The sequence below is a fragment of the Varanus komodoensis genome, unplaced genomic scaffold, assembly GCF_004798865.1.
Source record: "Varanus komodoensis strain SLA01 unplaced genomic scaffold, ASM479886v1 scaffold22, whole genome shotgun sequence".
NCBI lineage: Eukaryota > Metazoa > Chordata > Lepidosauria > Squamata > Varanidae > Varanus > Varanus komodoensis.
In genome coordinates this window covers 17,209,407-17,237,146 of record NW_025335606.1, presented here as the reverse complement: position 1 = coordinate 17,237,146, position 27,740 = coordinate 17,209,407, and the positions used below count along the sequence as shown (strand labels likewise).

Below are 27,740 nucleotides of genomic sequence, written 5' to 3'. Positions count from 1 at the left end.
ATTCTGGAGTGGTGAGTGAGTGAATTTAAGGAGTAAATGAAATGTTCTAGGGCTCCTATAGGGAAAGACACCTGCTTCCTAACTTCTACTGGCTTTCGTAGGTGCTAATACTTAGGGCCTGATATTCCAGCCTTCACAAGCAACAAGGTCCAACTCTAATTCCATAGGATAAGAAACTTCAAATAGATTGCCCTCCATGCCTTATGAGTCAATGATAACATCAGCTCATATTTGGGAGATGTCTTGCAGTGAATATCATTTTAGTCAAAACCGTCTAGGTTCCTTGATGAAATGGTAAGAATACTATCTTTTTTTAAGTTTTAAAGGTCCATAAATCAAGTAAAATTTCAATATTATTTTCACAAATTGCAGGTACCGGGAGGCTGTTCACAAATGGGATGAAGCACTTCAGTTAACCCCAGAAGATGCTACTCTTTATGAAATGAAGTCGCAGGTATCACATGGCAGTGCTTTGACAAGCTAAATATATAGGATATTGATTTGTTCTGGCCATAGGTCATGACATGAATAAAAGGTAATGCAAGTAGATTCTAAAGAAATTCAGCAGCCACATGGTGATAAAGTACGTGGAATACATAGTATAATATCAATAACCTACTCAGTAAAAGTGGCAGATCAGCGAAATCCATAAAATGCTTCTGCAGCTATGTATAACTACCTGGGGTTTAATTTCAGTCAGAGCAAAAATGCTACTTGCTTTGCAATAAAAGAACATGTACCTTGGTAAAAAATGAAATTATACCCAAGACAAGCCATTGACTATATCTGTTTCTAACTGACAATAACAATTTTTCCTCTTTGTCTTACATGGTTTATGACTTTGGAAAGACATCATTGGATGATCATAGCATATGAGATAGATGTTTTGCTAGAAAAATGGACACCTTGTGTTACGGAAACACTATTTGTTGACTAAAGGAACAGAAGGAAGCCAACTCAGTTCAGATACCATGCCAAGCTATGGCTAAGGAAACCGAAATTCATTTTGGTGTGTTGTTGGAACCAGTAAATGTGGTTTGGTATGGCTTGAAGACCATGGTTTGGACTAACAAATGTTAAGTAAATATTTTGATACATAATGTCTTAACTACACAGAGAATTTGGAGACCCAGCAACCAGTATTTAAAACTTACCATAACCAGAGTTAATACAGTGAATGATTTCTATGTTTTTAGATCCATTATGATAAAAGTGAGCATTCAACATTTGTGACAAATACTATCACTAGTCTATGGAATGCGCTCCCCAGGGAGGTCCGCCTGGCGCCGTCGTTATTTGTTTTTCGGCGCCAGGCGAAGACTTTTTTATTCAAATGTCATTTTAATTGTTAATAGTATTTATTCGTTTTATTCTTTGGCCAGGGCGACTTAATTTATACTGTTAATTTATATTATTTTACGGAAGTTTATTTATGGATGTGAGCCGCCCCGAGGCTTTGGCGAATGGGGCGGCATAGAAGTCTCCTAAATAAATAAATAAAATAAATAAATATTTAAAGTTTTTATATCCCACCCTTTACAGTGTCTCAGAGTGGTGATATACTTGGTTTCCTGTAGTAAACAGATGAAACATGGACAATATTTCCATGTCCTTAAATGTCTGTATACTCATGACCGGAAACCTGTCTGCATGTGCATGAGTATTCTGAGTCTTTGGTTTATCATTCACGATTATAAGGCTGGTTTTGGAAATGCCACTGTAATTAATGCCAGTATATTCACAACTGTGTTCTATCAGTAAGGTGTGGAATTGTTTGAAGAGAATTTATTTGAAAAATCAAAGCTTTTAACAAAGTTAAAGAGTGGAGATTCTGATCATAAAAGTACATAAGCCTGTTCTGGGGTGCAGTCCTATTGCCCCTGTGAGCAGATGCTCATAGGTCTTCACGCTGCAAGGCTTCCAAGCATCCAGTGCAAGCTGTGCTGTACAGTGGTGGATCTCTGCCATGCGTCATGCCCATATAGGTGTCCATTTTCCCCAGTGAGGAAAGGAGGCTGGGAATCAGGATAACTGGAGCCCCAAGCTCCCCCCTTTCTTATTCCAGGGTAGGGTGTGGGGAGGGCAGCTGATGTGGTTGTTTTCACACTGGCTGTGAAGGGTGAGGCAGGGACTCAGCCTTCAGAGTCCCAGCCCAGACGTTGCAGGATCTCAGAGCTGGGACTCCAAGGAATCCTAAGACCTGCCAGACAATGTTAGGAGGTCATAGGATTGTGCCCCAAATTTAATTTGAGAATGTTACTCTGTCTTCCTCCATGGGAATAAAACTGAAAAGTCACCATGATGTGTCAGTTATAATACTTACAACAAGCTGGCATAGAAATAGGCTATTTTACGGTTTGTATTAGCCTGTTATATGGCTGCAAACATCCTGATAATCTTCCATTTTTAAAAATTCCAACTATAAAAGGTGTTTACAATTATTCATGGTATGAAGAAAGTGGAGGGCGAGACATTTTTCTTCCCTTCCCATAATACTAGAACCTGCAGTCATTCCCTGAAGCTAATCAGCTACTGACATGGTCCAGATAGCCCAGTTGGTAAAGAACAGAGCTGCAAGATTGCTTACTAGGACTGGTAGACGTGACCACATAATGCCAGTCCTATATTATCTTCACTGGTTACCAATTGAAGTCTGGGGCCGATTTAAGGTGTCAATGTTGACATATAACGCCCCAAACGGGTTAGGGCCTGGATATCTGAAGGAATGTCTCGTTCCATATACACCTGCCAAAACAGTAGACGAAGACCAGCCTAGCTTGTTTACAGTTTTGAAGGCCTGAACAAGCATGGAAAATTAATCCAGAAGGAAACTGGTAATGACAATGGCATAGGGTTAGAATGGAAGCTTCCTTTCCCCTCCTCCATCCCCCATATACCTGCCAGATGTGATCTGAAGGGTCCTCTAAAGCCCCAGTTTGAGCTGCAGGGGTGTGAAGGAGAAGGAGAATTCAACTTGCCAGCCGCATCCTTTCCGCTGGCAAAATGATACCATCAGCTGCAGCCATAATATCAGAGTAACATGATCCAACCAGCAAGCCCCAGTTAACATCCTGGTAGCTGCATTTTGAACCAAATGAAGCTTCCAAAGTATCTATAGATGCTGTTCTGTGCAGAGCCCAGTACAATACTCTAATCCAGATGTGATTGGAGTATACCTTGGGAAGGACTAACTTCCCTACCAAAGGATACACCTGGTGCTCCAGCAGAAACTGGCAAAATGAGAAGCAGCTAAGGACATCAAAATACTATTTAGCTATGTGCTATTTATCTTGCACAATCTAATCTGGAATGAAGGAATTTAGTTACTGGTTATTTATTTTAACCAACAAATTGCAGCTTGAATTGTGTAAGTTGCCTGTCTGTGGGTCTCTTGCAGCAGCAAGCTTTTACTTTAAAGAAGTCTACATTAGAACTATACTTTTATTTCTCTACAGTATGCAGACACATTCCAAAATGATACCTTGTTCTATATAAAGTTCCATTTTAATGAGGAAAATAAAATCTTTCATATTGGAGTTTTTATGCCTTTTAGTACTTTTATAGTCAATTACTGTTTCACTGGGATATGGCCTTTTGTAGCTCTTGTCATCTACCCTTTAATGACAATGATTTGGGGCCAGTAAAACCTTCAAAGCATATTCTGATTCTAAGAGACATTTAGAAAAAATCAGATGTTCACTCTGATGGTCTCTTAGGGTTTCTTTTGCGCACATTCACTCTCTTACCTATTGCAGGTAGCTGATTCAGTCTGCATTTGCTCCAGTGTTTTGTCATACCTTTTAGTCTACTCCAAGGTATTTTAAATGTGAAAAATGACAATTTACACAATTTATGTATTGGGGCAACTATGCTTAGTTAAATAATGGTGCAATTCTATGCATATTTAGACAGAAAAAAGGTCTATCTCTTCCACAGTGCTTGGGATTGTAGGCCTTTTTTGGTTAATATGCATAAGATCTCACCCTTACAAAATAAAAAAATGCTTTACTGGCTGGAGCAAGTTGGGAGTTGTAGGCCTTTTTTACTGTCCAAGCATGCATAGATCCTAAATTAAGCAAGTGAAAGCATTTACGTTCAACTCAAAATATGTCCTCTATTAATGAAGCAGCATTTTAAAAAGGAAATGTTTTTCTGTATGGCTCTTGATGTGTATACATGTATGTATCAATGCACATGTAGCATCAAGACACAAAGGAAGTGTGCTTTCTTCAGAATAATTACATGAAGTGAAAAATATTTGTGGAGTTTCAGTTGATTAATCTGATCAACTAAAATTCTTACCATTAAAAGGTTTCTTTAATTGGGCAAACCCCTAGGAAGCATAGATCTAATAGTGATGTCTCTTAACGCAGCCAAAGGTTGCTAGGGCAATTACTTGAGCTGTTTTCATTCCACTACTGAGGATACTCCTAAAACTCTGAAAATTATTCAACAACAGGTTTGGTAAGAATCCACCCAAGCATTGCTGAGAGAGTGTTTCACTCTCCTGAGAGAACTTCAAGGAGGCTTTGTGGTTCATCTACACATAGTTTCCAGTGTGGAGTTGTGCAGAAGTCATAAAGAAACAGAACTGCTCAGGCTTTTTTCCCTTTTCTCATTTCTTACCAGTCTGTTTTCAGTTTTCAGCCTTCGCTGGCTGGGTGCCTCTGGTTGTTTTGCACTGCAGCTTCCATCGTCCCAGACAGGATAGCCAGTGCTGCAAAACAAGGAACAACATGGATGGTTCACGAGGCACACAGAACCGGAACAAGAGACAATGCACTAAAATTAGATACATACAGGTCCCTTTTGACAGGACTGCTGTCAGTCCCTCCAACCCACTCCCCTCGGAACATCCAGCTGAAAGATTTGTGCCCTCTGCATAACCACATTGCAAGAGTACAAGAAGCACAATGATGCCATCATCAAGGTGTTGTTTATCATTACAAGAAATATTAAGTTTCCCCAGCATGGCATTGCACCTCCTTTAACAAAGTCCTTATACCAGTAACATTGATCCAGTTTTTTGAAAAAATAGGATGGACTTCTGCATTCGGACCATCTTTTTTTTTTGTATTTTTTATTTTCACTAGAAAGAGAGAGAGAGAGAATGCCGAGGGATCTTACAGAAATACAGTGTATAATTTCATCATCTAATCTTCAACATCTTGTTTTCATGAGCAAGCAAACATTTCTGTCTCCTCTAACCACAGTTAAATCAATCCTCAGTTAAGGTTTGACAACATATTGATCTAATTTATCAAAATAATTATAAATAATAGAATAACTTTAGTATGAAGTACAAGTCTCTAATAATATTGTTAACAAATTCTCTTTTCTTAAATATTAGTTAAATTGCTCATGACAAGCTTTCCATTAAATTTTTGTATTTGACCATCTTTGACTAACATGTGAACATCCATTTGGCTGATAAGAACCGGCATTTTGCATATTCCTGGAAATTTCTTATTGACACTTCTTTTTAAAAACACACATAATGAAAACAACACTCCATATCATCCATCGTAACCCACAACTTTTCACAAAAAGGCCGAGTCAGTAAGAGGGGCAGCCCAGTGGTTGAGCATATCTGGCAGACAACATTTTGACCCAAGCAGAAATAGGAGAGTAGCTTGTATTCCAGGTTCTAGATCCTAGTTGGCAATGAACATCATTGACTGTTCACCTAAACCTCTCCAGTGTTGCTGTAAGGACAAAATGGAGATGAGGAGGAGTATCATGACAGATACCGCTTTTGATTTCCTGGAGGAAAAGACAGATATGATGGTAACTAGGAATAAGAGAAAAAAGAACAGTGAAAAAAGGGGCTCGAGTGAGCCAACTCAGAACTAATGGAAAAACTGAGTGCTGTTGCTTGAGGCACCCAGAGTGTCTCAGCTGTGGAGCAGCCAAACTGTCACACTTTCTGCCAGCTTTTTCCATGGCGTCCCAGGCTGCTTGGAGGCTGAGGCACCTGATGCACCTTGGAGTAGTCAAAGAAACATGCTTGCGGCCACCCTTTCCTGCCCGTAGGAGTGGCAAAGGGGTTCTGTGGCAGTCGCTAACTAAAAGTGCCTGAAGCTGCTTCCACGGCTTTAGCCAAACTAGGTCTGCCAAAAATTGTGCAACAGTGCTTAAACAAATTGATAATGAGAGGGGTACATTTCAAGAATCTGTCTCATATAATAAGACACTCTTTCTAGTACAATCTGCTCCTAGCATTCTTTCTACCCACGATTCAATAACAGGAAGTTGGAGAGGCTTCCTGCCTTGAAATACCAGCCTCTTTGCTGTCAGAGTAATTTGTTCAACCCATAAAACAGCAAATTTAGAAAGCCCCCACATAAAGGGCATTATATAACCCAGAACCTAATAATGATAGGAAAAGGATATAAATGAGGACAAAATAAAAGAAAAAAAAGATACGATGCTCCATTTCATGCAAAAACCACTGGTTGAAGCGGAGCTTCCAAGATTTGTGTGCAGACTGCTCCTCCCCTCCGACTCCAGATTTGAGAAAGGGGAAGCTTGAGTCCAAACCCAAGCTGTGTTTGTACTTTGCTTTGTATTCTGGCCTATGAACATGCTCCTGCAGAGCTCAGTAGGCTTGAGACTACAAAATGATAATAGAATCATAGAATAGCAGAGTTGGAAAGTGCCAGAGGGCCATCAGGTCCAACCCCTTGCTCAGAACAGGATTCCCAGTTAAACCATCCCTCTCAAAAGGCTTTCCAGTTGACTCTTGAATGCCTTTAGTGAGGGAGAGCCCACAACCTCCATGAATGGAGGTTAAATATTAAAACCGATTCAGTGTGCCTTAATAATATCTCTTTATGGAAGAGCTATTTATAGAAATCATGAAAAGTTAATGGGAATTGAGTGTTCTCCATAATTTATGTAAATATATAATTCATCTAATAACCAGAAAAAGAAGAGTAAAGGAGCAATCTGATGTTGTCCACCCTTGATGCATCCCCACATTGCTGAAGATTGACTATACTGGTTAGGGCTGATGGGAGTTGAAGTCCAAAACACCTGGAGAGTGCCAGGTTGAGCAAGCATAGCCTAGGTCCAAGATTACCAAGTACTGCCAAGTTTAGAGGCCCTGTTTTGTGTCTTTTCAAAATCAAAAGTGCCTAGAATGAGTGTGAGGGACAGGGCCCTTTTTAGTTGTGGTGCCAAGGCAATGTAATTTTCTCCCAAGGAAGGTCCACCTAAAGCAGGAGGCAGTTGTTAAAGGTCATGTACATATACACAGCCCATATTGAACTTTATTGTATTTCTGGATATGATGCATACAACATTGTGTCAAAAGTCAGGGTGTGGACGTCATGCAAAGACATTTCTGCTACTCATGTTGGACCTTGGAGCTATCTGGATTGAAGACATATGGTTGTAGCATGCCATTGGTTGAAATGCTTGAAAAGAAAGGGAAGAGACAGTGATTAATCAGAATATGATGTGGCCAACTATCTCATCCATCCTTATTTATTGAACTGTTTTCATAATTGGTACTGGAAATCCAAAAGTTTAGAGTTAATGTCCTTCAAAATGATGAGTGGGAGCTTTCATAGCCATTTCAAAGGAAGATTACTTTGTTCTTTTTCCTTTTTGGCTGATCAGTATTTGACCTTTTGCAAGTCCTCTTTACTCTGACTGAATCTTTTGATTGGCAGACTCAAGCCAATGCTCAGCTGAAAACATTTCGCCTCCCTGCTTATCTGCACTACTGTGATTCCTGCTCCATTTTTCTAACCCTGCCAACCCACACATTGGTCCTGCTTATCTGTGTTGGTAGCTTTAATTTATGTAGCATTAGTAACTCTCAAAGTGTTCTCATTCTGCTTTCCTCCCACCATAACCATGGGAGGTACATAGCTGCTACTGCCTTTTTGTGGTTGAGAAACTGAGACTGAAACAGCAGATGGTGCTGACTCAGTGACATAGTGCTTTGAAGAGCATCAGGCCATTCCTCACAACCGCACACCCAGGGGATGTCCGCATTGCAGGCTACTCTCTTAATCCATGTCAGTACACCAGTTCTAGCAGTCGTCTCTTCCACCACAACCAGGCCTTTGTAAAGCTGAGGGGCCTTAATTGTCCATCAGTATTAAGCTGCTCCATAAAATTATACACTGTTGTAACATACGCTGGATCATGCAGAAAGCTAGGAAGTTCCAGAAAAACATCTACTTCTGCTTCATTGACTATGCTAAAGCCTTTGATTGTGTGGATCACAACCAATTGTGGCAAGTTCTTAAAGAGATGGGAGTACCAGACCATCTTATTTGTCTCTTGAGAAACCTATATGAGGGTCAAGAAGCAACAGTGAGAAATGGACACGGAAGCACTGATTGGTTCAAAATTGAGAAAGGAGTTTGGCAAGGCTGTATACTGTCACCCTGCCTATTTAACTTATATGCAGAGTATATCATGAGAAAGGCAGGGCTAGATGAATCACCAGTTGGAATTAAGATTGCTGGGATAAATATCAACAATCTCAGATATGCAGATGATACCACTCTAATGGCAGAAAGTGAAGAGGAACTAAAGAGCCTCATGATGCGGGTGAAGGAGGAGAGCGCAAAAGTTGGCGTGAAACTCAACATTAAGAAAACTAAGATTATGGCATCTGGTCCTCTCACTTCCTGGCAAATAGATGGGGAAGAAATGGAGGTAGTGAAAGATTTTATTTTCCTAGGCTCCAAGATCACTGCAGACAGGGACTGCAGCCAAGAAATTAAAAGACGCTCTTTGGGAGGAAAGCTATGGCAAATCTAGACAGCATACTAAAAAGCAGAGACATTACCCTGCCAACAAAAGTGCGTATAGTCAAGGCTATGGTTTTCTCAGTTGCAATGTATGGCTGTGAATGTTGGACCATAAGGAAGGCTGAGCGCCGAAGGATTGAGGCCTTTGAATTGTGGTGCTGGAGGAGACTCCTGTGAGTCTCTTGGACAGCAAGGCAATCAAACCGATCTGTCCTAGCAGAGATCAACCCTGACTGCTCTTTAGAAGGCCAGATACAGAAGATGAAACTCTAATACTCTGGCCACCTAATGAGAAGGAAGAACTCACTGGAGAAGAGCCTAATGCTGGGAACAATTGACGGTAAAAGAAGGGGGCGACAGAGAATGAGGCTGCTGGATGGAGTCACTGAAGCAGTTGGCGTGAGCTTAGGTGGACTCCGGGGGATGGTGGAGGACAGAAAGGCCTGGAGGAATGTTGTCCATGGGGTCACGATGGGACGGACACGACTTTGCAACTAGCAACAACAACAACAACAACAAAACCTGCCCAGAGAGCTTCAACTATGGGGTGGCATGGAAATGAAATACACAGAAACAGAGAAAGTCAGAAGGAACCTCCTGAGCCATCTAGTCTGACCCCCAGCTCCAGCCGGCTCCACTCACGACATGCCTGCTACCATGTGCATGTTCAGCCTATCAGCAGTGGGATTTTAGCCTCGTCCCGTGGAAGCCCATTTCGTACCCTTGGGGCCCTAATTGTCAGAAAGTACTTCCTGGCATCCAAATTGAACCTTGGTTCCCTGAGCTTTACTATACATAAATAGTAGTAGTAGTAGTAGTAGTAGTAGTAGTAGTAGTAGTAGTACCACTTCTCCCCACTCTAGCCACCTGCAGGGATTGCAATTAGCCTGAGGAGGAACAGGAGTTCTGAGAGGTATGGTGGTGACCTCGCTGCTGATCAAATGGGCTGGTGCCACATCCCTGTGGGTCCTGGCTCCACTATAGCACTGCTCTGACTCTTAGCCAGTGTTTTGACAGCTAAGAAAAGGCTGTGAGATCTGTGTACATTAGAAGAATTCTATGAATGGCTGGTTGTAAGAAATCATTCTGAAGCCTTTCTCGTGTTTGTAAATCTTTTTTGTGCACCTAACTTTCTCCAAGGTAGAACTGTATGTTGACTTTTTCCTATGGGGCAGCCTTATCACTAACATCATTTGGAAGCAATATGTTTGATCTGTATGGGTTGTTTCTCTAAAGCAATCTGTGGCAATAGCATTACTTGCCACCATGTATGAAAGGCTCAGTATGTCAATGGCTGCACCTGTGCAATGAGAAACATAACCTGAAAGCAAAAGCAAAGGATCAGTGGAAGTTTAATTGTTGAGGGGAGTGTTGATGGTTTCCAGTTTGGACTCTATTATATAGGAGAGTGGTTCTGAGCGCATTGTTCTGATCCAGGTGATGTCTACAGAAAGAGCTTCCCATTTTACAACCAGTGGTATCCTGTAATTGTTCCCATTTATTCCCCTTTCCCAAAGTCACATGGGAAGACTTAATAATAATTAATAGCTCAAAGAGAGACTGGATCTGCCAGATTGCTGCCTTATGCTCTGAAAAATCTAGCTTTGCCTGAGGTAAAAGTTTTCTAGGATAAGTTATTACTACTTGACAGTTTGATGTTCCTATTCAAGTCTGCTATAAAAGAGGTGAACAGTGAAGATGAGCTCGATGCGCAGAGACTGTGATGCTCTTGGTTTGTCATCACTGAAGCTGCTCTTAAGTGACCATGACTTTCCAGAAGAAAGATCTGGTAACTGGGTAGATGATTGGTTTTGCATAAGATGGAAATTGATCTTCCCAGATCCTAAATATTCTTAATTAAAAAACTGCAACTTAAGTAATCAGCAAGTCATTATTAGAATAAAATTAGGAGTATGAGGTTGCTCAGTTGGGCTCGATGGAGAGTCCTGATGAGTTAAAAGATGGTGCCTTGTAGAGTCAGGAGCTTGATCCAAATTCCTTCAGTGGCCTGCTAGTCTTCAATCCACAGCATCATCTACAATAATTAATATTATACAAGACCACTTGTGTTATACAGACATTTGATGTCAAAACATACATCGAAAAAAGTTAGATGGAACATCATGAATTCAGTTTTGTGGGAGAAAACATAAGCTAGAAATAGGCAAGCAGAGTCTCCAGACTCAAACCTGACCCTGAGAGGAGTATTAGATGGCCCCTCAGTAGTTCATTCAGAGGCAAGAGGTGTGTGTGCAAGGAGCGATAGTTGTGGTCCTTGTATCTGTTATGAGATGGGACTCATCACCTTAGATGTTGTGGAGCGGTATGTAAGCTTTAATGTGGCTTATTGTCTTGCCGTCAGATCCAGTTTTAATTCAGCTTATTTTAAAAATAAGCTTATTTTTTTCAAAGTCTGGTTTAAATCAGCATTAATTTCCCTGCTTAGAAAAAGAAACATTTTAATATAAACCCTAGGATGTAATCCAGATCTCCTGTATTCCATTTCTGTCTCCAGTAGTTGTCTCAGTTATACGCTGTCATACACTTCTTTAGCGTTGCAGGGGAAGTGAGGTAGTAAGTTATTTTCCAAATCAGTAGTAATTTTTTTCTTCCTTCAAATGTCAAACGTCTTCCTCTTCTCTCTAGATAGGTGCTCTTCTCTGATACTGCCAGGTACAGAGCAAATACAACAGCATCTGTGAATGTGGTCACTGGGATCCCAATGACATAAAACAGTTCTTCAAACTGGTTACCAGATTGCTGTTTTAGAAAACATTTAGAACAAGAGCAAACTGAATAAGTATATTAATCTTTGCACAAAAGTGCTTAGAAATTAGTACAATTAAGAGATCTTTTAGAAATCATTATCCAATTCATAAGTTGCCACAGAAACTATCTGCATTGCAAGGTCTTTTTCTCCTCTCTCTCCTCCTCCTTTCTTCTTGCCTATGAGCTCTTTGAGGTTTTGCAGTAGCCACATTGCTTCTTGCTGAAATTAGAGCAGCAATAAAAACAAGGTAGACAAAAGAAGACATGGCTGGTTGAAGACTTGCACTTTGTTTTTCCCTTACACCAATAGGTCCTCATGTCCTTGCATGAAATGTTCCCTGCGGTGCTTGCAGCAGAAATGGCAGTCCAGCGAGATCCTCATTCTTGGGAGGCATGGCAGACATTGGGACGTGCCCAGCTCGGATTAGGAGAAATTGCACTGGTAAGTGTGAAAGGGGGAAATGCTCGTTTTTCAATCAGAATTTCTTACAGCCAACACCATTATATGTTGAAAGAATGTTTTAAAACAAGGCATACTTCTTTTTAAAAGAAATGTAATACAGACAAAGGTGATGGGCTCTGCTCTAAATAACTTCTCTCTTGATTTTTTTCTTCCCTGTATTGTTAAACTAGCTGTAAGAGATGCAGTTTGCCCTCAGTACTGCTATCCAGTTGGTGTGACCAGTACACATCTCCTCTTTGGCTTTCAACTGTGTGTAAAATTCTCAATATGCCAGGCATGCACATGCATCTTTATTACTCCCAAGAGAAGCATCTTTTAAAAAAAACAATCAGGATTCAAAATGGAGCCTGATGACAACATCCTTTCTGGGTAACAATGGAGAGGAATGTGTTGGTTTTGATGAAATATGGTAATTTTCCCACATTTTTAAATAGCCAGAAAATTTTGGAGTCATGTCTGACTTATGGGAGAAAAAAAATAATAGGCATGCTTCAGGATGTTCTGCTGATTATTTTTCTGTTTTTTAAAAAAAGGATCAGAAAATACTCAGTTTGTTTTTAAAAGCTGTTTGATTCAAGGAAGCTTTTGCACCACTGGAAGAAATGAAAGCTTTTTGTCCTGTCTTATATCTGCTTTGGATATCAAGTGGGCAAAACAACAAACGTATCATTGCACTCCACAGCATGGAAATTATCTGCAATCAAAATGCCTACTTAAAATGCATCTTTTCTCGTTCTTACTGGAAAAGATAGAGATCAGTAACAGCACCTCAGGAAGCTTGTGTCATTTTCCACAACATCATGAGTGCAACCTTCAGGATGTTTTTGACTGTGAGAATGCTACCCAAGATGGAAAGAAACAAAATGTCAAGAAGATACCTTACTTATTTTAATTGCATTGACTCTGTTGTAATGAGCTGAAGAAATTTCTGAAGAAATAGGCCAGAAAAGAAGGTGATTGTAAAGAAGGAAATTGAAAACTATCTGCAAGCTCCATTACAATTACACTTCCCTGACTAGGCTAGTCTTAATATGTTTTTCATTTCCTGCACCATCCAACACCTCAAAGTCACGCCTGTGCAACACCCCGATTCTCATGCTACATATGAGAGTCTCAAGTGCCCCCACCCCACATCACATGTGACAAAGGTAAAAGAGTGTTTCCCAAATTGGTGTCGTCCCGATGCTTTAGACTACAACTCCCAGGGCACCTGACCTTTGGACATACCAACCAGCTTGGGTTGATGGGAATGGGAATCCAAAATGCCTGGAGGGCCTCAGGTTGGAGAGGGCAGTGCTAAAAAGAGCTATTGATTCTAGAGTTCAGAATGAGCCTCCTCCCGTGCAAAACAGCAGGCTGTGTGCTGCCTGGCAGTTTAACAGCCATGTGCCTGCATGTTCATAGAAACTTCATGTTCCACAGCAATGGATCCCAGTTGCTGAAGAGAGCATACTCCTCTATGCTGTGTGGAGCATTATGGAAGATACAGTCCATCACATCTAGAAGGGGGTGTAAAGTTGGGAAAGGTGGCTGTATCACGTTGGGTAAGGCTGCCGTGCAAGGGAAGAACGTGGTAGAATTTTTTAAATAGACAGCATTTCCTGGTGTATTTTTTAAATAGATGGCATTTTGTCAGGTTGTGTGTCTCACCAAAACCTTCAGCACTTTGGTGTTGCACTGACAAATATTTTCAAGGCAGTGATGGATCCAAATTTTTTTACGTTACTAAACTGTGCTTCTCTTGGCAACGTGGTAATAACAACGGCATCAATCTGAGAAGGGGTGCAGGGAAGCAACTTTGGCAAGGCAGTGCAAGCAATCCAAAACAATTGTTTGGAATGGACTTGGTCGTGCTTTCTTTCGTCCTGCAAGAGGCTGCTCATCCGTGCCAGAGAAGGGGGTTTCGGCATATGGGGATTCTCCATGTGGCCTGTGAGCCGCTTCTTCCACTGTCCCCGCCTCCACTTCTTCCTCCAAACCTGTGCAGGAAATCTCTGCTGTTATCGCCAGTCACTGATCAGTGATCAGAGTTGTGTTTTTCGTACTGAGCACTAAATAAAGACAGGCTTTCCTTAGCATTGTGCTGGGGAACTCTGGTAAGAGAGGATTTAATGACATTTAAACAAAATAATCCACTCTTGAAGGGTATTTCAAGAACAAAGTTATGTAAACCAGGCCTTTAAGGAGAAGGTCTGTGTTTTAAAAGTTTATTTCTGTAGCTTCTGTGATCTGTGTCTGTAGCTTACTTCTGAGAAGCCTGGCATAGAACTGAGCTATTCATTGCATGCCTGAAATCTGTTGCATGCTGGCTTTTATCCTTGAGTAGAGACCTGCATAGAATTGAGCTATGCTTTGCCTGCATGATGTGAAAACGCCCAAATCAGAACAAATTACATCTGGCCCAGCTACCTTGTTTTGGCTCAGCCTGCTTAGAACTCCTCACCAGCTATGGAAATGCAGCCCCTCAGATACTTCCCAAATGGGAATTCAGCCCATGGGCTGAAGTATTTCCCCATTCTTTGATACATCTATAGCAAATACTTTCGCTATTCCTAGGGAAGCAGCAGTTGTCCCTCAACACTCACAGTGCGGTCAATCTTTGGTTTGTTTTCCCCAGGCGTTCCCCAGCCAGGTCATCTCCCCGCACTCTTCTGATGTGAAAGTATGACATCACTCTGAGGCTTCCCAGGTCATTTTTTATTTTTTGCAAAATTCCCAAGAACTCTTTTGCCTAGGACGGCTGTGAAAGAGGATATATTTTCAGAGTGTGCAAGGCTTAGAATCTGGACAGAGAGAAAACAAGCTACAGTGGCTTGTTTTCCCTCCCTGAACATGCTGGTCATAAACCACCTAATGAGCATATTACCATCATGAGTGCAAGTTGTCATGATACTCAAACCTGGTGAAAATAGGTGGCTGAGGTGGTTTACAAGCTACTGAGTAACAGTAGAAAAAAACTAGTTTTCATCATGGTAGGTATACCACTTCAACCATCAACCTTTGCTGGGTTTTGACTTCACCACAGCCAGGGTCTGGCAAGGGTAAATAGGTTAATTTTGCAGTTTTAATGTGGCACACACAGGGAGACAAAAAAAGCCACTATAATCTTCTTATGCTCTGCGATCAAGTGCCTTGTCTGCTTCCTCTCTGATCATGTGCTCCAAATTACAGCTGGGATATGTATGGTCTCTTTCTATTAGCAAGCCTGAATTCAAGTCCCATCTTTTCATTTTGAATTTGGTGATAATCCTTTCATTTATTTACCCCTCTCCACCCACAAATGTTTGCTCTTACACAGTTAATTTAACACAATAGTTTTCAAATGCTCGGCCTTCAGAGAATGCTTCCTGGATCAACTTATTTTTCAGGGTGCCCTTGAGACTCTGTTTGAGAATCTCTGAGTGTTGCAGAAGATTCTAAAGGATATTTTCAGGTACACACAGGGACACACAATGTGTAACAGCAGCAGATCTTGAGTTACTTAATCCAAGATCTGTTGCCCCCATTTTAAATGTGCAATATCTGATTAGCAATTAGAGAGGATAATCACAGAGGCTATTCTGTGACATGCAAAATTGGACATGGTGGATTAATTATGGGTTAAACAACCTACAGCTAGCTCACAGTTTACAGTCATTCCATGCAAATGGGGCCATTCTCTGTCTGTCTGTCCTTGCTTGCTTGCTTGCTTACATACTTAAAACATTTATCTGCTGCCTATTTTGCTCATGGCATCTCTTTCCCCACCCTTGTCTCTCTGGTTCTCTCTCTCAGCCAAAACTCACAGTTGGCACAGTTTTTCTGTGTATACAACTCAATTGCAGCAAACATCCTGATTCAGTCTGCCCCACTATTGTGTAAGCCCTTGCACTATAGGGAGCAAGGCTTGTCTTTTTCCTTCTGATTACCACTCCTTCTGTATACTATTTACCTATACAAATGTAAAACCCAACTTTTCCCTTTCTCAGTACCACTTCATAGAGAAGAAAGTGCAAAGCTGAATTTCCTGAGCATGTGCACCATCAGCTCTCCTGTACTTTTCATTTTTTCCTCTTCAGATAGCTGTTCTATTTGACTGACACATTCCATAAAGAACTGATCAGTTCTTCCAAAAATGAATCAGCAAATATCAATATTATTCGATCTGCACAGTTGCACATTTTTAATGATCTGTCTTTCCGGAAAGAGAGAAGGAGGCCCATTTTCCTGAGGGAATATATTTCAGTGCTTTCCTAAGAAACCTACAAGTTATGTGAGATAAAAAATGTCGATTTTATTGAACTTCATTCTAAACTGTCCTCTGTTTCACTTTTGCCAAAGGATATTCTGTCCTGCTTGTTTGCTTTAATTTTCATTTTGACATGTAGCCCACAGTAACTTTCCATTGGACATCTCTTAATTGTAATCTAAACAGTGGGTCTGGAAGGCTGGAAGAGTCTCTCCTGGAGAGAGCTGACTAGAGAATCTCTCTTTCTAAAGCCTAGAAATGCCCTCATCTTCAGTCATCATAATTGGACCTAATCATTTTCATTCATTCATTCATTTCTGTACTTCCCATAGCCAATGCTCCCTGGGAGGCTTACAGTACCTCTTGTTAACATGACCATAATACAATAAAACACTGTATTTTTTCTTGCATATACATTTGTAAAATGACAGTTTAACAGCTGGTTTTAAAATACAAACCCATTATATAGGAAGACAGTACACAGCAAGTGCAAAAAATTGATTAAAAAATCAAATCTATTTTGGAAGAGTAGGATGCTCCGTTTTGCGCATGTCAGTTCATGACATTCCACTTTCAGTGTATGGACTGGCTTGCTATTGCCAGTGTTAGTTTTTCTTTATAAGCGTCTCTTTGTGACCTATTCCTATTGTGCTATTTTCAGTAAAGACAGTGCAAACCACTTTCTCTGCAGTAACCAAGGTCATATGAACAGCAAGTTTATTTCAGCAAACTAATGTAGTGATGATAGCAAGACAATAGAGGATGTTCAGCAGAACAGCCCACGAACCCTAATCAATGAATTCATGAAAGTTCAATAACATGTCCTAAGAGTACGATTACATTTCAGTCGAGCTACCTTGCTTTACTTCCCTGTTGTTGTATTCCTTAGGCTCTTTTGTCATGCTCATGTCCATGTAACCATTAGAGGGTAACCATTAGTGGGGAATCATTGGGATGGCGGCCAATGACAAGCAGGGTCCCCCAGGGCTCTGTCCTGGGGCCGATCCTGTTTTATCCTTTCATCAGTGACATGGAAGAGGGGTGAACAGTCTGCTGATCAAATTTGCAGACGATACTAAAACTGGAGAAGTGGCCACAACTGAGGAGCAGGTACTCCAGATCCAAAAGATCTGGACAGACTATGGAAGTGGGCAGAAGACAACAGGATGGTGTTCAATGTGGATAAGTGCAAGGTCTTGCACTTGGGGCATAGGAATAGGTGTAATAAGTACAGGTCAGGCGACAAGTGGCTGGAGAGCAGCACTTGTGAAAGGGACCTTGGGGTGCTGGTTGATTACAGGCTAAACATGAGTCAGCAGTGTGATGAGGTGGTCAAGAGGGCAAATGCCACCCTTGGTTGCATAGCCAGAAGTGTGGCTTCTAGATCGAGAGAGGTATTACTGCCACTCTATACGCCTCTGGTGCGTCTTCAACTGGAGTATTGTGTTCAGTTTTGGGCCCCTCATTACAGGAAGGATATAGCCAGGTTAGAGTTAGTGCAGCGTAGGGCCACAAAGTTGGTGACCAGTTTGCAGGGGATGGGGTATGAGGCGAGACTGAGGGAACTGGGTCTCTTCAGCCTGGAGAAGAGGAGACTCAGAAGGGATCTATTGGTGACATACAGGTATGTGAGGGGATGTCACATGGAGATAGGTAGAGACCTGTTCTCCCCTGCAGAGGAAGGCAGAACGCACTCCAATGGAACAAAGCTCAGGGAACCAAGGTTCCATTTAGATGCCAGGAAGCACTTCCTAACAGTTAGGACCCCAAGGGTATGCAATGGACTTCCACAGGAGGTGGTTGAGGCCCCATCGGTGAGGGTGTTCAAAGATAGGCTGGACATGCACATGGTGGGCATGTTGTGAGCTGAGCCAGCTGGAGCCGGAGGTCAGACTAGCTGGCCCGGGATGTCCCTTCTGACTCGCTCTGTTTCTGTGTTTCTATGTCCCCTTGTTAATAGGATCCGCCTTAATAACATGAAAGCCGTGGTGAATCCAAGCAAGTTCTATCTGGTACAGCATTTTGTTCTCACAATGGTTGACCATCTTTCTTTGGAATACTTTAAAGTAGGACCTGAGTGCAAGAACACCTGGTCTGCAGGGTCATACTGCCTCTCATACTAGAGGTCGGATATAGCCATCAGGACTAGAAGCATTTCATAGACTTTTCCTCCATGAATTTGTCTAATGCTCTTTTGAAGCCATCAAAAGTGATACCCATCACCATAGTTAGTGTTAGCAAATTCTGTAGTTTAATTATGTGCTGTGTGAAGAAGTACTTCCTTATATCTGACTTGGATCTCCCACCAGTCAGTTCCATGAGATAACCCTGGGTCCTAATGTTATATGAGAAGAATAAAAAGGTCTTCTATGCATACTTATTTAAACCTGTAATTGCCTCTTTGCTAAGCTAAAGAGTCACAGACCTTTTAACTATTACTCATATGGGAATTGCTCCTACCCTTTGATGCTTTTAGTTGCCCCATTTTTGAACTCTAAGGTATCCTTTTTTCAGTGTGGAGACCAGACCTGTACGCAATATTCCAAGGGTTATCACACCATAAATTAGTATAAGAGCAGTACGATATTGGGAGTTTTATTTTTGCTTCCAACTGTAATTATGTCTAACACAGAATTTGCCTTTTTCAGAGCTGCTGTTATTTGCATCAAAATGTCCACCACTACCCTAAGATCTCTTTCTTGGTCAATCAGTGCCAACTCAGATCCCAGTTGCTCTGTCATTTCCATACTAGCTGTGAGCTGCTGCTGAAGATGAAGATTCTTTGCTGCATCTTTCACACAAAGGGTGTGTGCCAGGCAATGGATCTCTTGTAGCCAGGACTCTCTTCTGTGGAAGCCCAACCCTTCATAGACCAGCTGTCCGGAAACATAGCAGCTGTTATGGATCTTCATGGAGGACTCTCTGAAAAGCTTCCAATGAACAATTACAATGATTGTTCATTATAAAAATCTATTTCTGGGATGCATTATAAGTTATACCAATGTTGTGGCAGATACTGAAGATGAAAGTCAAATACTTTGGCCTCCTAATGAGAAAGAGCAACTCATTGGAGAAGACCCTGATGCTGGGAATGATTGACAGCAAAAGAAGGGGACGGCAGAGGATGAGGTGGCTGGATGGAGTCACTGGGGCAGTGGGTGTGGGCTTGGGTGGACTCCGAGGGATGGTGGAGGACAGGAAAGCCTGGAGGAGTGTTGTCCATGGGGTCGCGATGGGTGCGACTAAACAACAAACAACAATGTTGTGGATTTCTTATACATATCAATTCAGAAGTTATAGCTAAATGGGATACTATTTTAAAGGTCTTTTTGTTAACAGACATGACATTTTTCCTGTAGAGCCATCCTTTTTCAACAGGCTACTAAGCAAGCCATGCCAATAATTCAAGGTTAAAGGGTTCTGCAAACACCTGTAACGAAGAATGATGCATGGCTTGACCTGTGATTTCAGAAAACTATGCTCTAGCTCCCAGCAATAACCATGAAAGTAGGGAAATGTATCTGTCAGATTAACCAGAAAAGAAATCAATAGAACATAATGGCAAAGCACAGGCTGGCAGAAATAGGAGAACTATGACTCGGTCTCCAAATGGATACGATGAGCACTTCCTTTACCACTGGTCCATTACTGAACTTATTTGTTGAAGATGCTGTTCTTTAACAGCCTTCGGTCATTACTATGCCCCAAAATGCATTCTGTAATTGTGTGTTTCCTTATTTATTGGATAATACACAAGAGGCTATTACTGGCACTCACACAGATATGTCAGCAGATTGGACTGTGCTTCCTTTTTTCATACTCCAGTTTTGGCTTGCTCCTTGGAAGCCTTGTGGATTTCTCAAACTTTTCACCGAATAAAATGAAGTAAAACATACTTAAAATTCCAAAGTTGAATAATGAGTGAGATTAAGATAAGCATAACTACAGAAAGTTTCAGCAAACAAATGAGGGGTTATTCTTGGTAGCTGGCCAGATGGTAAAAGGGACAGAATGTTAAACAGCTGAAAATGATCTTTTCCTATTCCTGTTTTCCTGTTCCTAATTTCTGCCCTCCCTCTCTCCTTCCACTTAGTAGTTACACTAGAAAGACCGACTGAATAATAATTATAGCCACAGATACAAGAATATACTTTATGTGATGGATATGTTGATGCACACAGATCTTTACCTTGTCTCTCAAAAGCATGGGCGGCAAGCCACACTTGCCGTCTACCAGGTATCATTAAGGGAGGGACTTCCCAAAAGCCTGCGCCAGCTATGGATGCACCAAGCAACAAGGAAACATGCCCCAGCCCTTCCCTTGTGCATGGCAGCTAAAGCAGTGGCAGAGGAAAGTCCTCTTCCCAGTGCCTAGTCAGGTACTGCTGAAAACACAAGGACACAACAACCCCCCCCCACCCATGCATTTACATTTTGGGAAGTGGAACATCTCATTCCACTCAAGTATAGCTGGACTGCTGGTGCTGGTGCTGAGTCTCTTTATCCAACATTAAGCATTCATCTACAAATGCTGCTGGAATAAAGGTGCTTAGTAATACAATTTTACAGCCTCATAAAAGCAAGTGGTATTTTACCAACAACCTTATATAGTGACAAATCTATGCCTTAAGGACTCTTTATTAAACAAATTCAAAGTGATCTTGTGTGTTGTTTTGCAATACATTAGATGTTGTTATGTTTACTTAGTCTAAACAGCCTCCTGATGCTGACAGCTGCAGATGATTGCTGTGTTTGAAGAATTAAGCTGTGCTGTTTCAAGTGTCGTCACTGTCCAGCTTTTTCCAAGATGTAAGCCCTGGCAGAAGGCCTTCAAACAATATTTCTCCCACCTACGCACCCATTTCCCCCCTGGAAGCCAATGGCAGTTGATCAGAACCAAAAAGCAAACAAACAGATCATAATTATAATCTGCAATTCAGGATTTCTTCTCGGAAATGATGAAGTGTATAACTTTTCTTTTCGGACCAATATATTCACATATGGAATACATATTTTACAGTGACAACTGACTTGGGAATGGGCTGGCTTCTTTATTTGTGTTTCTAAGACATGAGGACTTTTTTATAAGCAGTTCTAATTTTTTGACAGCAGCATTTAATATGAAATTAGCTTTTTGTAGAGTTTTGTCAGAGTATGAAAACTTGAGAAATGTAGGACTCCTAACCAAACATCAGAGTTCAATAACCATGCATGTAACCAAACATCAGAGTTGGAAATAACATGCATGTAACCAAACATCAGAGTTGGAAATAACATGCATGTAACCAGTTCCTTACAGATGTGAGTAGTCACCTGACCATGGGCATCAGGCCTAAGCCATAATTGCTTACTTGCAAAGGACTTTGAACATGTTAAATGTGCATTATAAATACAAAGTAGTAGTATTACTCTTCCCTGAAGCCACCAGTCAATATGTAAGATGAATCTGAACCCAGCTCCTCTGGGTTTAAGTTGAACACTCAATCTTTGATGCCTCATTGTTTCAGTATTATTCAGATACAGCATTATTAGCAGTATTAATGTACCTCATCAGTACTCTTCATTGTAATGTAATGTTGTTTATTCTCTGTAGGCAAAGTGTGTTTTATGTTGACAAATCATAACTGCTCCTTCCATGCCCATTTTATAGGCAATCCGAAGTTTCCAGATCGCCTTGCATATCTGCCCACTAAGCCCTGAACTATGGAATGAAGATCTCTCTTGGGCAAGAAAGTTGCAGAGAGAGAAAGCAGCCAAAATGGAGGCAGGCACGGAAAGAACAGCTACTCAGCAAGAGACGTCAAATGAACCAATTCCAGATTATGATTTTGAAAGTGATGAGATTGTGGCTGTTTGTGCAGCCATTGCAGAGAAGGAGAAAACCACATTGGCCTCTAAAACTGTTGTGATTGTGTCTGCTTCAGGTGCAGTTGAAACTGTGACAGAAAAGGAGGAGTGTGCAACAACCCCTGATGGGACTGTTTTTATCAAAGCACGATAAACAGCCTCAGCGGTTCAGTTAACAGCTGTGTCCTTGAGGTTCGTTCCTTGCTTTTCATCTTGGTTCTGCTGCAGCCTTGTCATGGATTGTTGGAGCGTTGGAGTTCCCTTGCCCTTTGCACCAAGATAAGCCCCAGTGCATCTCGTTGGACTTCATTTCTTGAGCTGTTTGCTATTAAAACGGGAGAAACCTAGGCAGCCACACATGGATTGCAATTTGAATGCTGCCATATAGAAATGGTCTGTAACAGGGAATGGGGCTGAGCAGCATTTGGTGGAAGCATCCGGCCTTCCTTGGCTGGGTCTGACAGTGGCAGCTTTCTGGAGCTGGAAGCTGGGTGTGCACCCATAATCCGGTAAACGATCCCTCATTATGTTTTCCTGTTAGGGTTTGAAAGCAACTGTAGTTTTTAAAATCATTATTGCAATTTTGAAATAAAACTTTAAGTGAAAGTTGTGAAGAAACAAGCTGAAATGCAGTGTTCTCAGTAGTATTTACTCTTATCCTAATGCTACATATCTCAGTTATTATTCAGGGGTGATCAAATTTTAGTATATTCAATACGCACAAAAGATGCTGCATAATTCGTGCTCTTTTGTGATTATCTTCTCTTTTGTGATTATTCCAATGCATTTGCTTTGTAACTAAATCTGCCTCACAAGTACTTTCCAGATAAAACCTTTAATACAAATGAGCCCTTAGTAGTGACACTGCAGTCTTTAAAACAGAGGCATTATTAGATTGTTTTCCTCCAGCAGGTGCACTTGCAATAAAGTATTTATTACACAGAGCTGGGTAGAACCTGTTGACTTCGTTAGGAAAATATAGATGAGTGTTCCTATTAGCAAAAATAGTTCCTAGCAATCTTCTTTTGTAATAATACAACTTATGCATGTTTTTTGGTAAAGTTTTCCATATATCCAGGATTAAATCCAGTGGCATGCAAGCAGGTTTTCCAGATCCAACCAGAGAGTTTTGAGGGTGCACACAGGACTGTAGTAGGGCAGAGAAACTGTTCTCTTCCCGGTTTCTGTTATCCCATTGGGTGATTAACATAAGATCCAATGCCAAGGCTTTAGCTCAGAGCATTATCTCTTTTTCCTGAAGAGTAACAAATGTGTAACTTACTCAGGCATGGCTGTTTGCATCCAGTCCTATCCATGTTCCTTCAAAATTCCTACAAATTTTAAAGGGACTTACTCCCAAGTAAATGTGCATGGGATTATTGCCCATGAGAAGTACTGGGAATTAGAGCCAATTTTCTGAGCATCCTTCAGTGTGGTATGTGCCATTGTGAACTCATCTAAGCATATTAAGTTTTCCTTATTTCGGTTTCTCCACAAAATTATATACATTATTTATACAAAGTCAGTGCTTTCTTTCTCCAATATTTGATTTGATATCTCATAAGAAGCACCCTTATCATATTCTTTGATCATTTATATGCTAGCAAAATAATTGGTTTTATTTGAACATTATCTCATTTCCTATGATGGGTTATGTTTTGCATGCTTAGGTTTATTTTTAGGTTGTCATGGAATATACCTAATTTGTAATTAAAGTTTGCTTGCTATGTAAACAAAATCTTTGTTTAAAATATACATGGTCTAAAAATGCAGAGTTCATGTACTAAACCAATTTGAGATGCATACTTCATGCTAAGTAAATAACTAAATTCTGCACCCAGGCAATTCAAGATTCTGCACCAAGAGAAAGTGACTACTGTGGTAGGAATTAAGATAGACAATATTTGCATAATTTCTCTTCTTGTTCTGTGCTTGGTTCAGCAATGTTTATTGTTTTGTAATACCAGTCCATTTTATTTTTTTGCACAGGTGAGTAGTAAGACTAGGAGTAACATGGAGTGATGAAGTTCCTGACCCCTGAACATTTGGCTAAGCCACTCCCCTCCCTTGTGAGATTTCAGCAGGCCTTGCCCATGTAATTTCAAGTATCTGTTTTCCCTGTTTGCTTCCTTTTGCTTCCTTTTTTAAGGGAAGTATTGTGAACCTGAATTCTCTGTGCCCAGAATCACCTTCTGGAGTTATTTTGCAGACCCACCAAATGTACCATATTCTGCTGGTCAGCAGCAGGTCTTCTGGACAGTTAAAGTCAGGTGAAATTCCTGGGCTCCAGTTCCTGGGCTCCCAGAGAGTTGTCCAAACGCTGCTGTTGTTCCCTCAATATACTGCATTGCCTTGGTTGGCCACTGAAGGGTCAGAGCAACAATACAACAACAGGACTCACCTCAAGGAGCTTACACAGTAGCTTTCCTTTCCATAGGAGTAGTGCAGAGCTGAAACTACCCAGGACATCTGGGGACACCCATGGGCCTGTGTTACATGAGGAAACACTTGCGTGGCCTGAGCCAAAACCTGGATGCTTCCAGCATCAGTTTCTCCAATCACAGGAGCACTTCCCTCCATGTGCAGCAGTTGCTACAACTGTATTGCCACCAACAACCCATTTCCATTTTTCTGCGTGTGAATATGTAACATGGGTTAGACTTGCTTATGTGGAGGAGACCATATCTGTGTGAACTGGCCATTTCATCATCCATGTTAGGATTTACGTGTGGTGTATGCACCCATCCTATAAAAATACGTGCGTGCTAGGAAATATAGCTTGCTTTCTGTGGGCACAGATTCCTGTTCCTAGCTCTACCTGGAAATCTTCCCAAGGCTGGCTTATGCTAATGAACAGACACCAGAACATTGGTGGCCCAGGAATCCTTCCTGTTTGTGCCTTTGCTCAGTTTGTGCCTTGCTCAGTCAGTTATTGAGCATTGTCAAGGCACATGTCATGTCTTTGAATTTAACTTGCTAAAAATATCCCGTTGTCAGGCTTTTAAAGCAAGCAGATGGGCTGCGTGTGTACCAAATATTAGCTAGCTAATGTGCAAATAACCTATTTTGTGGTGTGCTTCACAGGCTTGGTTTTGGGAGAGATGTCTAAACATCCTACTTTTCAGTCTTCCATCATCACCAATGTGTCTGATTGCTTCATGTGTGACAAATTTTAGCTATCTCCCTAGATATCCTAACAAATTATAGTTTCTAGAGGAGTAGCCATGATTCTGTTGCAGAAAAAGCAGCAAAAAGTCTTGTGACACTTTAAAAGACTAACACATTTATTATGGCATAAGCTTTCATCCAAAGCAGAAAATGCCATCCTGGGTTGAGAGATAGATACATAAGCGCACAGAGAGAAATATGATTTTACCACTAACCTTCTTCTTCATCTACTGACCCATGTGGTATATTTTGAAATTTTTCTTCTTGCTTTAATATTTATTATGATGCCTTGGAGGTCTCTTTTGGGCTCAGAGGCAGCTAAGTAAATACCCCATGCCTGTGGGTGATCTTGGCCTTATTCTGCAGTGAAATGCCTTTGCACTTAGACTCATGCATTTTTAGCCCAGAGGAAACTTTGCACTGTAGTGACAATTATATAGATTACCATACTTATTTTGGTAAGCTTTGTGCTGTACATGTGTTAGCCGAAGCATTCTGTGCCTATGTTCTTCCAGGACGGAATGTGCAATTCCACCTTTTCCCATATGAGCCTGCCCAAGTTTCCAGGTCTTTGGAAGGGGCCCGTCCTGTGGTACTGGTGTCTTCAGATGCTTGCTTGGTGGTGACTGCTCCCAGGCTATGGAACTCCCTGCTGGGAAAGCTTGGGTTGGCTCCCCCTCTGTTGTCCTTGAATAAAGCAATAAAGATTGCTTTATTCAGGCAGGCTTTGGCATGTAAGCTGGGTTGGATGCGGTTCTATTCTACTCTTTGTGTTTTAAGTAGTACTTTCAAGGTATTGGTTTCATGTTTTTATTTATCTATGACAGTACTGTTTTTATTAGGAAGGCAGGACACAAATCAAAGGAATTAATTGCCCTAAATAAAAACTGCATGAATGTTCTTTGCCCTGCTGATTGGACTGGGCAGAGAATGTGTTGAGGGAAAATTGAACGGTTAGGTCTGAAAAGGAGTACACAAATGATGAACTCACATTGACTTCTGCACTTCAGTGACATGTCTGCATTTAATTGTGATTTCCAAAAGAGATGGGTGCCACTACAGACAGTTTCACAAACTGTTATCACTGACATTCAGGCTCAGAATTCTAATTCCAACAGAAAGCAATTCATGTGAAAACAAGTTAAGCAAGGTCACGTGCTTGGTATTTTGCTGGCAAAAACCAGACCTGCAACTTACAAATACTAGACCTCTGTACAGCATAACAACAACACTGAGACACAAAAATCTAACCCTTCGGTGCACACAGCACAGAATTTCATCTCGCCTGTAGCAGCTGCCTGCTTTTGGTGAGGTCAAGCCTTAGGCTTAATGGTTCATCTGGTATCCCAGCAGTCACAGCTTGTAATAAATATGCCTTCATTATTTACTTTTTGTTCAATGTGTATTTTTTAATGATGCGCACTTCTGCTCCAAAAGCATTAGTGCCAGTTCATTGTATCTAGTACAGCAAGTGGACAGCGTTAAGTCCACGCTGGCTGAAACGCAGCAGCAGGGTGCTGGTGGTGGTTTGGAGCACGTCCAGAGCAATTGTCCCAATCACTATCTGCGTGGAAGTACACACATTGATCCTTGTCCTGTGTTTGTCAGTGGACCAGTTTGCACACTCTCACCATGGCTTGCTTAAACTACAGTGGGCTGCAGTGTATGCTAGTAGTCATGTTGAAGGTTCAAGCTGTGGCTTAGTGTGTCATCCAAATTGAGGGAATGTGGGTTATGCAAAGGCTAAACAACCCTTGCACAACTCACCAGCAGCCCACATGCAACCCATGCCTGGAATCAGATGATACAAGCCACAGCTTGAATATTCAAATACTGCCCAGCATGTGCCATGGCTTAAACAAGCCATGGTGATCCTGTGAACTGGGTCAATCTCTTGTCAACTGTTTCTATTGTATTTTGCTGTCTATGACAGCCCTCCCCAAGCTGATGCCCTCCAGATGTTGGTGTTGCAGTCCAACACATCTGGAAGGTGGCATGTTAGAAGAGACTGATCTGTGGAAAAGGGGAAAGTAAACAACTGGCAATACTATGGCTGTGTAAAGTGGAATGCATGTGTACCAATGAAAAACATTAGCTAAGTGAAGGAAAAGTATTGGTTTTGTTACTAGTTGCTCCTTTATAATCACTTCCAATCAAAGAAGGGATTTGATGATGGGCTCATGGTCCAGTGGCATGCACCAGCACGTCTGTGTAGAGTCCCCAAATTTACACCGTTTGCTGTGTTGCTTTTTTGAGCTGCCACCAGCTTGTGAACTGCAGTGGCTGCATATAGAGGCCCCCGTTCATACAGCTAACACCTTCTCCTTCATTGGACTACGTGCCCACAAATGCCTGCACAGCAGCTGCATGGACTGGTCCTCGAGTTGCATTTCGAAGCACAATTATTAGGCCTAAATTTAGCTCAGATGCTAACTGCTTCCAAATAAAAGGCTTAGCATTGGACACGATGGATGCTGACCAGGCAGCTGTAGAG

The 27,740-nt window shown here is 41.3% G+C and overlaps 1 protein-coding gene across 1 annotated transcript; it reads left to right on the top strand.

The window, feature by feature from the left end:
• On the top strand, positions 1-26,633 carry TTC33 (tetratricopeptide repeat domain 33). Its single transcript, XM_044431242.1, has 3 exons — positions 1-454; positions 11,851-11,982; positions 21,882-26,633. The coding sequence occupies exons 1-3, from the start codon at positions 443-445 to the stop codon at positions 22,230-22,232; spliced, it is 495 nt and encodes a 164-aa protein (XP_044287177.1). The 5' UTR covers positions 1-442; the 3' UTR covers positions 22,233-26,633.
• The last annotated feature ends 1,107 nt before the right edge of the window (positions 26,634-27,740 follow it).

Bases quoted from the DNA above. Each gene is read 5' to 3' on its own strand.
- TTC33 (XM_044431242.1), top strand. The intron at 11,983-21,881 runs GTAAGTGTGAAA...CCCATTTTATAG, and splicing joins GATTAGGAGAAATTGCACTG to GCAATCCGAAGTTTCCAGAT.